Source organism: Eptatretus burgeri, chromosome 2, assembly GCF_056783735.1.
Source record: "Eptatretus burgeri isolate ZD-2024b chromosome 2, Ebu_testis_v1, whole genome shotgun sequence".
NCBI classification, from domain to species: Eukaryota; Metazoa; Chordata; class Myxini; order Myxiniformes; family Myxinidae; genus Eptatretus; species Eptatretus burgeri.
In genome coordinates this window covers 123662377-123676705 of record NC_140962.1, presented here as the reverse complement: position 1 = coordinate 123676705, position 14329 = coordinate 123662377, and the positions used below count along the sequence as shown (strand labels likewise).

Genomic DNA, 14329 nt, shown 5'->3' with positions numbered 1-14329 from the left:
TTGAAAATCTGGGTCACTGCAATAACTTATGAACCACTTGGATTTCAACCATATTTGACACACTCATGGAATGTAATACAAAGATGAACTGATTCTATTTCAGATTGAAAAGGTCATAGGTCATGTGCCCTTTCATCACTTTGCAGACCATAACTCGAGTTCGAAGCATCTGCTTTGTCTTTCTTCCACTTATCTCTTTCTCTTTCTCTTTCTCTTCACATGACTTTTAATTGAGATCAAATGTAACAATGGGCTGACCTCTAACGTGGGAGTTGGCATATCCATCGATACATTTGCGCAAATTGTACTTTTTAGTTTTTAAAGTCTGGTTTGAACCACCGACCTCCCAGACTCAGAGTGGACACTATTACCATGCCATTGAATCTGCTCTTTCTTGTTTGGTATTTAATAATGCCAAACCATTCTTAAGCAATCAGAGATTGCAGACCCTTACTAAGACTTGTTTTGTGTGGCAAATAAATGAAAGGTCGTTGATTGCAAATGAAAGATCTCAATTGTCTCATTGTAAATGTCTACAGGTTTGAAATGGTCGACACTCTCTAAAGGGTCTTAAAATGTCTAAAATGGGTCTCAGGGTATTAAAAGGTGTGAAGGTCCAAAGGGTAGAAAGGAGTCTCAGGGTCTTCTGGGGTAATAAAGGGTTTTGGAGGTCAAAGGATGTAATGGGGTTGATCTGGTATCAGGGGTTTCAATGGTCTTGAGGGTAGGGGTTTTTAAAAGGTCTTAGAAGTGAGTTGGATAAACTGGAATCTCCGCTTATCGATTATGAAGTAACATGGTGGCAGCGGTAAACTATCCAGTATGGAGCAATTTAAACCTCCGGACTCCCTGTGTCTTGAGGCAAATGAAAGTGAAGACTGGGAACAACGATTTTGGTTATACTTGAAGGCCACGGGGGCTGACGGCAAGTCAGAAGATGTGAAGGTCACGATTCAACTCCATTGTGTTGGAGAGGAAGGACTGGAGGTGTTGAACACCCTTGATTTTGAGGATGGAGAGGACAACAACAAACTAGAAGATGTCCCAGATAAATTTGCACGCCACTCCAATCCTCGGAATAACACCTTGTTTGAGAGATACAAGTTCTGGAAGTGCTCTCAGCATGAGGTTGAAACAATTGATCAGTTTGTCATGGACTTGAAGAAGATGATTGTAAAAAAACTGAGAGTACAATGAACCTACACATGTTATGATTCGTGATCGCTTGGTGTCTGGAATCAGCGACGCGAAACTGCAATGTTGATCTCGCATGACATAAAGCATTGTCATATTGCTGTGCGAGTGAAGCGACTGCCAACCAGCCAGCTGAAGGAAATGAGAATTACAGCCGATCATAAGCCTATCCATGCTGTTTCTGAGAGGAGAAGGAAACCTTCACCAGGTGATGCGGTGTCAACTGTCGGAAGTGTGGCCGTAAGAATCGTTCGGCCTTCAGTAAAACCTGTTATATGTGTGAAGGAGAAAATGATTTCTCCAACATCTGCATAAGCCACTAGAAGAAAATGAACACTTTACGGAAAGTCACCTGGCGAGGAGCCGAAGGAGGGGATAACAGTGATGGCTCGGAGTCGAGGGAATTGCTTATCGGCCAGCTGACGGTGAACGTGCACTCCTTTGAGAAGGCTTGGCTTACCAAGCTCAATGTGAATGGCAAGGTCATCAGTTTCAAGCTGGATACTGATGGAGGCTAACGTTCTGCCTTTAACGTATTTATCAACAACCTCCGGTGCAGAAGAACCTACAACAAACAAATATGGTGCTGTCGTCTTAAGGAAAGCACAAGGTGTCACCAGATGGCAAAGTCTTACTTGACTGCTCAATCAATGACATCACGCATCTTGGAGTTTTTTGTCGCAAATTGTCATCTCCACCCATTCCTGGGTCAAAGACATGTACATAGTTGGATCTTGTTCAGAGAATTCACACAGCAACGGAGATTTGTCTGGACAATGTGAAATGGTTGCAGGAATTTTTTGATGGTTTTGGGGGGGGCGTGGAGAAATGCCGGATGAGTACCATATTGAATTGAAAGCTGTTGCTACTCGAGTAACTCACTCGCCAAGAAGAGTACCACTCGGTATACATGATAAACTCAAGCAAACCTTGAATCATTTTGATAATAATAGGGTTGTATCCAAGGTGGATAAACCCACAGACTGGTTTAACAGTCTGGTAATTGTTGAAAAGAAGAATGTTACCTGTGTCTGTTTGGACGCTAAAGACCTGAACATAGTGGTCCAACGAGCACTACGAAATACCTACAGCAGAGGACATTGCTTCCAGATTAAGTGGGAAAGGTGTGTATTTTCCGTCTTGGATGAGAAAGATGGCTTTTGGCAGATCAAGCAGGATAATGAAAGTTTATTGTTGTGTACATTTAATATGCCATTTGGCCATTACAGATTCCATAGGTGTCCTTTTGGGATCTGCTCTGCTCCAGAAATGTTTTTTTTTAGAAAAAAAAAATGACCAGCTGTTCAGTGACATTGATGGAGTTGAAGTGTTCTTTTATGACCTGATTATTGCATTCTAAAGCAAGTGTGGCAGCGTTGCTTGAGAGAACAATGTGAAGTTCAACAAAAGTTTAAATTCTGTGTGAGCGTGGTGAATGTGGTGTCTGCAGGGGGCTTAAAGCCAGACCCAGAAAAAGTAAGCCATTACCGAGTACCCTAATCCCGAGAACAAGCAAGACTTGCAACAGTTCTTAGAAATGGTGAATTATTTGGGCCAGTTTATCGCAAACCTATCCGTGCGAACTGCCCCATTGATGCCAATGATGAAGAAAGATTGATTGGCATTGGGCCAGTGGGCAGGATGCTGCATGTGTCAGCACATTAAGCAAGCTTTAACCACTGCACCCACCTTGAAGTTCTTTGATGCATCGGCTTGTATCACAACAGCAGATTGGATATCAAAGGGAGGCTTGGGTGCTTGTCTCATGCAAGAAGTTCACCCAGTGGCTTATGCTTTCAGGTCACTAGCTGAAGCAGAACAAAATTCTGCACACATTGAAAAAGGAATTTGATGATTGTTTTCACATGTGAAAAATTCAATCGGTACGTGTGTATGGTAGAGCTGGGATAGTTGAAATGGACCATAAGTTGCTTGAGATGATCAGTCAGAATGATCTCAGCAAAGCTTCATCCCAACTTCAGAGAATGCTGCTTCGACTATGACTGTAAACATTGTATATAAGACAGGTCCTCAAATGTATGTCGCTGAAGCATCGTCATGTGCCTACATCCCAGATGATTTGGTTGACAAGGACCCCGTGGCGGACATGGAGGTCAGGGTACATAGTTTCATCAAATCTCTTCCCATGGCTAAAGGAAGTTTTGAGGAAATGCAGCAAGCAAAATAAGAGAATGATCGTCTTGTGGAGCTTCAGAGACTTGCAAAATAGGGCTGGCTAACCACAAAACGGTGTGTGCCCGAGTATGGTCGCCATTTCTGGAATGTGAGGGATGAAACCGAGGGACTAGTGTTCCTGCGTGCCAACCTCGTCATTCCGGCCAGAATGAGAAGGAAAGTCCTTACTAAGTTCCATGAGTCACTTAGGAATAGACGGGAGTAAGGTACGGGCACGAGAAGGTCTACTGGCCTGGTATCTCAAAGGACATTGAAGAGACTGGCAAGCTGTAGCAAATGTGCCCAATATTGTCGGAACAACCAAAAGGAGCCTCTCATGCCTCATACATTTCCAAGGCATCCATGGCAAAAGCTGGATGCAAACCAAAACTTACCTGTGCGTTGTGGATCACTATTCCAAATTTCCCAAAATATGTCTCCTGAAACATAACATAAGGAATACTGTCGTTACTCACTTGAAATCTCTGTTTGCATGCAATGGTGTTTCTGATGAATTAATTTCAGATAATGTGTCGTTTGCTGGTCGAGAGTTATAACAGTTTGTCAAAGCATGGGGATTTCGAATTGTGACCTGCAGTCCCTGATACCCACAGTCGAAAGGCATGAATGAAAGGACCATTGGGACCATCAAGTAGCTGATGAGGAAAGCAGACAATCGGTCTATTGCATTTCTGGAGTACCGGAATACTCAATCATCGGAGTGAAATACTCCCCTGCTCAGATTCTGAACGGTAGAAGGCTAAAGTCGAGATTACCCACAGCCGCACACCTGCTGCAACCCAAAGTGGTGATGGACGTCAGAACATAACCACTAAAATAGCAGGAAAAAAAGAAAAGTACTTCTATGATCGCAGTGCCAAGCCCCTGGGAAAATTAGAAGCAAATGACTGTTCGCACCAAGGAAAATGGTGTGTGGAATCAAGCCAGGGTAACTGCAAGTCATGCAAGCTCCAGGACATACGTAGTCCATATGTCATACGTAGTCCAGTCAGCGATGGGAAGTGTCTTACTAGAAACAGATCATAGGCAAAAAAAACGGCAGGGCCTGCTCCTACGGTCGTGGGTCTCCCTAAACCAGAGGAATGGAACTAGCTTCCACTTCTCTACCGGAAAATCCCACAGTAGCTGAGACTTCATCCCAAGTCTTTCACACCACGAGGTCTGGGCGACGTGCAAAACCCCCGATAGACTGAATCTGTGAATTGCCATTTACAGTATAGCCTGTATCTCAGATTTGTTGTTCTATTTTGATTATCTTTAATTATTTTATTAGAAATTAGAAGGGGAGGTGTCACATATCTTATTATCCATATGTATGCTAACTATGTAATTGGTGGAGCCAATGGCAAGTGCCGCATTTGGTATGAGTGGGGTGTGTACTTGCCTGGCACCATGCTGGACACTAAATAAAGCGAGTTGGACAAACTGGAATCTCTGCTTATCTATTGTCGTGAACATTACACCTACCCGTCATTCTTCCCCACGTCCCTATTTCTCCAAGTCTTCCTCTACTATGTCCCTCAACCCTGCTATCGCCTGGTGTTGGCTTAGCGGCTAGTGTGGTGGCTTGGGATCCTAGGGTCCTGAGTTTGAGCCCCGTTGGCCACTGAATTAACACCAGGGGGTTCGCTCAGCCTGACATCCTTCCGAGGTCAGCGAAATGAGTACCAGTGTGCTGGTAATTGGGGAACTGCAATCAGCAGCATCGCCGCACCCCTAACCGATGATGCAATCAGCAACCACAAAGGCTGCACATGAAGTGAACCCTGCTATTGTTGTGCCACCTCTCTTTCTACTGTTATGTCCTGATTCTTTTTGTGTTCTCGCTCCTTCATGAGTCTCGACTCTGCATACAAAAAAATCCGTCTGATTGCCAAAATAGCACCATAACTTTTTGGACTTTTATTCAAGTAAAGCAGCTTTGCCCTAAAGCTCAGTCGATCTGAACCTAAAAAGAGTGAATTCCTATTTCTGGTTTTGTGGAATTTTGTCTTAAGATCTTTGGTTTCAATTGCAGGATGGGGGTGTGGTGACTGTCGTCATACTTGATGATACCCCAAACAACTTACACCGACTGCCGCCTCTTTCCAAAAACATTGATGAGCCGTGTCATGGATTTGGATCCACTATGGCGCCGTCGGTCACGGGCCTTGGCGACCACCTGCACTGTGCGAAACAGCTGAACAAACATGATGACGACATCTTCTGGGTGCTCAGCCACAGAGAGCTCACAGAAGAGTGTACCAGTCTCCACAGCAAAGAATCGAGCATCCTCTTCACTCACTTCACGTGCATGGCAGAGGTCTTGCTTGTTTCCCACCAGGAAAATAGGTTGTGATGTTATGCTGTGGATAAGAGACAGTTTGGTTACACATGAGCAACAACAAGAGTTCCTTTCATTTCGTTTTAGAGTTTCACATAAATTGTTGCATGTAGATTAATATACCGTGTGAACTTGCAACGTGGCACCTGTCAGCTTCCATGCAGTGTCGATGAAAGTACAAAGGTATGTACGTCCACCTTTTAATGTGGGCTAGTTAAATTGAACAGCTGTCATTGCACACAGGAAAATCGAGAGAATTAAAAAAAGGGCAAATGACTATCTACTACAAATGGGTGTGTGTGTGTGTGTGTGTGTGTGTGTGTGTGTGTGTGTCATAATTTTTAGGTCATCTCTTTGAGCATAACCTAATAATATGGGTGTCGATGTCCTTCGATCCGTCCGTCCGTTCACAATGAAGTTGAAGCGGGAGATCTGGTCATTCGTGATCCTGATAGAGGTCGATGAGACGTACACGATGGTACGACTTTCAAGGTCACCGAAGGTCAAGGTCAAGGTCACGAGGCCTTTGAAGTTGCGAAAATGACGATTTTCAAATTCTATGTCCTCTGCCATTTCTCAAGCGATCTTGAATTTGATTGTAGCATATGAATCTATGGGACAATATCTAAATTTGGTCGGGACGGATTTTCGAATTTCGCTTTCGTTTTCATGTCACGTGACTTCAAAGTTGGCAAAAAATGCGAAAATGACTATTTTCAAAATCTATCTCATACATTTCTCAAGCGATCTTGAATTTGATTGTAGCAAATGAATCTATGGGACAATATCTAAATTTGGGGAGGCCAGATTTTCGAATTTCGCTTTCGTTTTCGTGTCACGTGACTTCAAAGTTTGCAAAAATTGCCCTACCTTCAGGAGGCTATATATTCTCTACTGGGCATGGTAAAAGTTAGTGAATGGTGTCATTGCATAGCAGCTGACCTTGTATATTTATACATTTTCTGCCGAAGGTGCAAAAGTTTCAAAACACGAAATGTAAACGTCGGCATTTATTTTCAAAATATAATTTCGTGCGCGCCTCAATGCCGAGTCATCTCTAACCGAGCTGTGCAGTGGAACTGCGCAGTAGTCTTCGGTCATAACTGAACATTGAGAACTTGTGCTTTTATAGAGATAACCATCGCCCCCACATGGGGGTAATTTTTGTCTTAATTGTGCATGATTGAAATGTCCCTTTTCACCCTTAATACTGCTGAGACCTCTTCGTCCTTTAAAGACCTAAAAGACCCCGAAGACCCACAATTCCCCGAGGACCCAAAAGACCTCAAAGACCCAGAGGATCCACAAGACCTGTAGATCCTTTAAAAATCTAAATGGATGAGGTGTGTGTGTGTGTGAGGCATGTTTTTTGTGGAGTTCTATTAGAGCATTCTGATATGTGGAATGTGATACACCAAAATGATCGTCATGACCTCCTTCGTTCATTAGGCTAATTAACTACAAAGATCCCAGAAGAATTCCCATGTTTTAAATGCATGCCATCTTAAGGTGTGTGGAGTAGCTTAATACGTCCTTCCACCACGGAATGGCATTCCAATTAGATATAACAAAAACGATGATAACTTTGTAACAAAGCATATCTGAAATAATACCAATAATATTTACAACAATAATAAGAATAGTAGTGTCATATGGCAATAATAATAATGAACATATAATCCCCGCTCTAACCGGGCGTAGTGGCATGCGCCTGTAATCTGGTGACTCGGAGGCTTGGGTTGGAGGATCGCTTGAGGACGGGCACTCTGTGATGGGCCGTGCTATGAGAGGGTGTAGGGCAGCCCGGAATCATGGTGAAACCCAATCCTTATCCCTGTGTCATAAGAGGTGACCAGGGTTGCGTCAGGAAGGGCATCCGGCGTAAAACCTGTGCCAAATCAGTATGCGGATCATAACGGATGATCCGCTGTGGCGACCCCTAACGGGAGCAGCCGAAAGAAGAACAACAACATAATCCCCGCTCTGACCCCAAGCACATCTGCGCTTGGTGCAAGGCAAGCTCATAATGTTCAAGCAGGACAGCAGGTGGATATGCAACAAGGCTGTGAAGACCACTGAAAATTTGGTCCATCGCCCCATCTGGTATTGAAAATTTGGTCCATCGGCCCAACTAATATTGAAAATATGGTCTTTCCAAGAAATATCATGACTGATGGTGATTAAAGTTAAACTTCTCATGAAAATTTTTAAAGAACTTTTGAATTCTGAACTTCTAAAAGAGGCATTGAGAACAAAGGGCTTTGAATTATTTCTGGTTCTAAAATGGGTCTCTATGGTCTCTATGGTCTAAAATGGGTCTCTTTGAATCAGCTCTGGTTCTCCGGAGAGGACGTGTTCCTCGGTGCGTGATTATGCACGTAATCAGTTGGTCTATCGTGGGCACTGAGCGCAGACGGTGTCCCAGGCAAGCTGTGCTCATCGTGAACGTGACACTGATTTTTTAACACGATTCACTAGGCAGGCCGGTGTACAGTGTCAGAATGGAAACAATTCCCAAGTTACTTAAAAAGGAAACTTTAAGGATGTCTCATCCTTTGTTTTCTGTTTGTCTTTCAATGTTACCTTGAAATTAATTGGTGCCGAGGGTAACCAAAATGAACCATTGATTACTGTTTTGCCTGATATGAATATGCACACATTAAATGGTAATTGTGATTATTGATTCCATCCATCCATCCATTGGGACCAGACGCTGGACAGAGTGTCATTGCTGCCAACACAGTCTCCTGAGCTAATGGACACAATCCTGAACACGTCACCACTCCAACACAGGACACTCAAATGGCTCAATCATCCGAACAAGCTCATTTTGCCAACCTCAGAAGGATGACAGGCTGAATCAACCCCACCTGGTATTAATTCAACAGAAAATTGGGATTTGAACTCAGGACCCTGGGATCCCAAGCCCACCACCCGAACCATCAAGCCAACACCTGGCATATTATTGATTCATTAAATTAACTTTATTCATATAATTAACAATGTTAACTCCAACCAGTCTTCTCCATCAAAGTTCTGGTGGTGCCACGTCAAGTCTGTCGCTGGTATATGCCCCCCACCAATGCAATCCCTCATCTCAAGTAGCCTCAATGCAGACTGCTTGAGATGAGGCATAATGTCACAACACAGTGGAAGAAAATGAAAGAAATGCATCCTAAATGGAAGACAATGCATTCAAATTCTGGAATTCTCATCTGCTTGCCAAGGTCGATGCCTGCAGCACACTCGGCCATCTTAATTCCTGGCTTTCTGAATTCCTCCACCTGCGCAGTCAGTTTGTTGCTAACAACGGAAGACTTCCCTCTCCTCTCCTCATGGAGAATGGAGTCTCGCAAGAGAGCATTATGGACCCAGTCTTGTTCCTCATATACTGAAAAGACCTATTTGAAGCTCTGAAAACCCTCCCTTCCTCATTGCAGAAATTCCACATTGTATAGCCTATGGTTTCAAATCCCATACACAGACAGCCAACAAGCCAAGTCACTCTCTGCTGATCTGGAATTGATTTATAGCGACTGGTGAATAAATGAAGCAAACCTTTCAATCCCAGCAAAATCGGTGAATCCTGACAAATCTCAATGTGGAATTTCCCTGCCACCCTGAAATGATGGTCAAATGAACCAAACAATTTATTTGTCAGGAGCTGAGAGTATCTATCGAGGAGGTTGAGGAAGGGCTTTTACAGAAGATCCAGGTTGTAGTGGAGGAAGTAAAGGAACAGCCAGGTAATCTAAGAGAAGATAAGGCTCTGGGTTCAGATAATATGCACCTGAGAGTATTGATGGAGGTGGCTGAGCAGGTAAGTGAGATGTTAATGGATATTTTCAATGGCTCACTGGAGTCAGGACAAGTACTGGAGGATTGGAGAGTATCAAATGCAACACCATCATTTAAGAAAGGATCCAGAGAAGAATTGGTAAACTCTCTCTATCGAGTGCAGCCTGTAGCTGCTGGTTGCATCATTGGTTGGGACGCGGCTATGCCGATGATGCAGTGTCCCCCTTACCAGTATACTGGTACTCATTTTGCTGACCTGAGAAGGATGACAGGCTGAGTCAACTTCCTGGTGTATTAATTCAGCAGCCCAACGGGGCTTGAACTCAGGACCCTAGGATCCCAAGCTGCCACCCTAACCACCGAGCCAACACCAGGCTTCAATTGGGAAATGATAGACCTGTTGGTTTGACTTTAGTTGTGGGGAAGGTGTTGGAGACATTAATTAAGGACCAGACGAGGAACCATTTAAATAAATAGAAACTAATTAAAGGTAGTCAGCATGGGCTTACCAAAGGTAGTTCCTGTCTAACATCTTTTCGAGTTCTATGAAGCAGTGTCTGATTGAGTGGATGAGGGAATGTCAGTAGACATAGTATATCTAGACTTTCAGAAGGTATTTAATGGGGTACCACATCAGAGGTTGTTAGCCTAAGTGAGGGCTTGTGGAGTGGCTGGTCAGGTAGATAATTGGATTACAAACTGGATTTGTGATAGGAAGTAAAGAGTGGCTGTGAGTGGGAGGATGTCTTGCTGGGAGGATGTAATTAGCGGGGTACCTCAGGGATCAGTACTCGGACCATTACTAATCATTATTTACATCAACGATTTGGATAATGGGGTAAAGAGTAAGCTTTCCAAATTTGCAGATGACACAAAGCTTGGAGGTGAGGTGGTAGCAGAGGGGGTGGTGATCAGATTCAGGAAAGTATTGATACTTGTATAGATTTGGCAAAAGATTGGCAGATGTAATTTAATCTGAGCAAGTGTAAGGTGTTGGGGATGGGAAAGAACAATGAAAATACAGATTACAGGATGCAAGGGGTAATTTTGGAGCGTGTCACACAGGAGAAGGATCTGGGGGTGGTAATAGATATGGGAGGTAAGCAGGCAGCACAGTGCCAGGCAGCTATAGGGAAAGGAAATCGGGTTTCAGGTTGTATTCGGAGTGGGAATCATTTATAAATCAAAAGAGGTGGTGTTAACATTGTGCAGGAATTTAGTGAGGGCCACATCTAGAATATTGTGTGCAGTTCTGGTCACCACAGTTCCAGAAGGACATATATGCCATAGAGAGGGTTGAGTGCAGGGCTACGAGATTGATTCTGGGCCTAGCTGGACACAGCTATGAGGAGCGGCTGAAGGAGACAGGGCTTTATTCACTAGAAAGGAAGTGGTTACGAGGAGATATGAGAGAGATGTTTAAGATAATGAAAGGTATCAATAAAATAAGTGCAGATGAATTAATTATTCAACAGAGTCGACAGTGATAGAACCAGGGGCCAAAGCCTGAGAGTGAAGAAGAGGTGAGTTAAGATGGTAGTAGGCAGGGGTCTTTTACTCAGAGAGTAGTTAATGCTGGAATGGACTCCCTGGAAAGGTAGTGGCAGCAGAAACAGTAGATAAGTTTAAATTAGAATTAGGTACCTGGAAGTTATGGATATGGAGGGGTATGGGGATGTTGACAGGACTTTTAGGTAATTTGAGCATTGATGGGTGATTGTGTACATGTGTATGGAGTGCTGTTGGTGGGGGGTCTTGTCAAGGGGGGTTGTGTGGTTGATGTGTATTTTTAACCAAGGCCATGCCCCCTCACCTGAGGGGAAGAAAAAGGGGGGAGGGGTGGGGGGGAATACAAAAACTACAATTTTTTTTTTTAACAAAACAAAACAAAAACCTAACAAACAAATTTTTAGGTTCTCGTAGAGGATCTCTAAGTCTTACTCACGTTGTTGTTCTTGTGGACTTTTTTGTTTCACAGCCTACAGTTTTCATCGAAACTTCCTGAAACTTGGCGTATACATGTAAAAATACCCTGCGCAGACAGTACAATCTCCGATTTTGAAAATTCCTCCTAGAAAAAGTTATGACGTCAAAATATCTCCGCTAATGGAAATCGCCTAAAAAATTATCTCCAAAACAAGGCAAGCTTTTTGAATTCTGTTTTCAGGAATCGAACAGGGCATTAGCAGAGATGAATTACCGCAATATGATACATAACTATGACGTAATCAATTTTTATGAGGTCATTTCTATTTTTTGACATTTTTTGTTTCACAACCCAGAGTTTTTATCGGATCTTGGTGAAACTTGCCATGCATATGCAGAAAGCCCACGCGCAGGCAGCAACCATCTCCGATTTTGGAAATTCTTCCGAGAAAAAAAAGTTGACGTCATAATATCGCCGCTAATGGAAATCGCCTATACCGTTTTCTCCGAAACTAGGCAAGCTGTTTGAATTTTGTTTGCGGGAATCAAGCCGGGCATTAGCACAGATAATTTATCGCAAACCTGATACATCACAATGACATCATATTCGTTTTTATGACGTCATCATTAAGAGGACGAGGATCTCAGCTCATTCGAGCTTGTGTATTTCGTTAATTAAAAACATTTTTTTGCATTTTCTTCCTTGGATCTTGTGTAGAAGGGTTGGTGTGGTGTTCACGCAGGCATGATGGGCCGAATGGCCTCTACCTGTGTTGGACTTCCTTGCTATTCCTTGTTGTTATTTCCACAGTCAACACCTGCAAGAGATTCATTCTCATGATATTCTTCGTCTCACCACCAGCCACCTCTCCTGGGTTTACCATATATCAAAGCTGGCTTCCAACGCTAGTTGTAGACTTGGCTTCCTCTGTTCTTACACTGATCATTCCTTAAAAATTCCTAATTACTCATTCTACAAGGCCCTTGTCCAAATAACTCAATAAAGTGCTACTCACCATTGTGGGTTCAAGCCAAGACATCACATTCATCTCATGTGGACTCTCCAGAAGCGAAAGCTTCAACATTACTTCCATATTCCACAATGAGGCAGAAGCCTCGACTTTGGATACCAAAAAAAAGCACAAGGCCGGTTCCTCACACATCACAGACAGGTCCGTGGTCTCTTTACATTTTACTCCTCTACTGCTATCAGCCCTCTCACCCCCCACCTCCTCCAGGATGCACATTCTTCCAATAACCCCTTCCTGGTTAAACTCTCAAAATCCAGGCCTATTACTTTCATTCTTTTGTTCCTATTATTTCATAAAAATTTCAGGAAAATAAACGCACACTCGAGCCCTCATGACTCAGACTCTACGGACTCGGACTCCGTTTGTCTGGACTGATCCACTTGGATTACTGTGCTCACTGGGCTGGCAGGATGACCTCGAGGTACACACACTCACCTCGAAGCTGTCAAGCCTGACGATGAATCTCTGCCAAGCGATAAACTGTCATCCTGTTGTTTCATAGGTAGGATCATTCATAAATGTGTGTGGCGTACTTCGGATGGTCGTTGAAGTGGGAGATCCGTCTGCCAGCGTTAGATTGTAGTATGGGTACAGTCGGTGAGCTATCGCCAGCACCCTGGCTAAATACCAAATTCCTGCCCTAACCTACAGGGGGCACTGCACGAGCGACATAGCCGCGCACAGCTCATGATGCTCACCTTTGTGCTGCATACAAAATAAAAGGACGAAAGAGTGTGCTCACCTCTCAGCTCTCTCATTCTATTCATGACACAATCGGGTTGCCATTATTAAAGTTGAAATGTTGTTCTGGTGCAGCGTCAGCAGGGGGCATTACAGCTCGGAGTATCTTTCCAATGCTTGCAGAAATTTCAGGTAGTGGATGTAAAACTCCCAAAGGTATCTTTTGGCCTCTCGTGCCATCGTTGGGCTCGGTGCCCCTGGCATGGCTTATTTGTAAACAACACACATTTGAATCTTGCACACCAAAAATGTACCATTGGGATAAACTGAAAGTCTTGAGCATTGTGGGGATTTGTCGTTCTCAATCCAGGCGCGTTCAAAAAAAACAATTAATCTTGTTTTGTCATGCACAAACAAAATTGTGTACCCAGGTTTAGCTGAGCTGCTTTCTACAATATGTTGTTGAAAATATGTTTCTCAGGGTTGTGTACAACTTTTGTTCTTTTTCAAGATGGCTTGCATACCCCAGAAGACTCTGGAAAGAGTTCTCCACCTGCTGCACCTTTACGCATTACCTATCGGCCAATAGGTGTTTATACCATTTACCCGCTTGGCAAAACGCATGTCTCACAACAGATTCAGGAAAAGTTGTAGAGCGTATGCCTTCTTTAAGAAGTAGTGCTTAAGGGAGGTGGAAGTTTAGGGGTAGTGTTACGGCATTCAGCATGATTGGCCAAAGGGCTTTAATTTATTTGAACAACATTGTGGAAATCATAATAAGCTTTGTTGAAACTGCTTTTTCTGCAGAAAAAAAAAACTTGCAATGATATCTGAGCCGTTCACAGCATTTTTGAAAGGAAAGCCGAGCGCGAGTCGGAACGCTTAGCAAACATAAGTGAGCGATAAAGACGTGTATACAACTGATAGCAAATGCTCCATCGCTTAGAGGCGGCTTGTTGATGCCAAAGACGTGAAATGAAAACAGTTTCTGTTTGTTAAATTCACATTCATGAACATCTACACCACCGCACAAAAGGTTCTCACGGATCACAGCACTTTTGAAGAGACAAAAAGGATGCGAGTCAAAGCTTGTACGCATCGCAGCACCTCTGGCATGGCATCCATCACAGACTAGTAAAAGAGCGCTGATGACGGATCAACATATGTGACAGAAACAACA

The 14329-nt window shown here is 43.5% G+C and overlaps 1 protein-coding gene across 1 annotated transcript in view; it reads right to left on the bottom strand.

Annotated features, from left to right (window-relative positions):
• Nucleotides 1–5277: 5277 nt before the first annotated feature.
• RERGL (RERG like) overlaps nt 5278–14329 on the bottom strand; it is a 96776-nt gene continuing 87724 nt past the window's right edge. Inside the window, exon 5 of the mRNA XM_085871077.1 lies at nt 5278–5735. Within this exon, the coding sequence (XP_085727203.1) occupies nt 5456–5735 (280 nt within the window). The 3' untranslated portion in view covers nt 5278–5455. The remainder of the gene's footprint in view (nt 5736–14329) is intronic.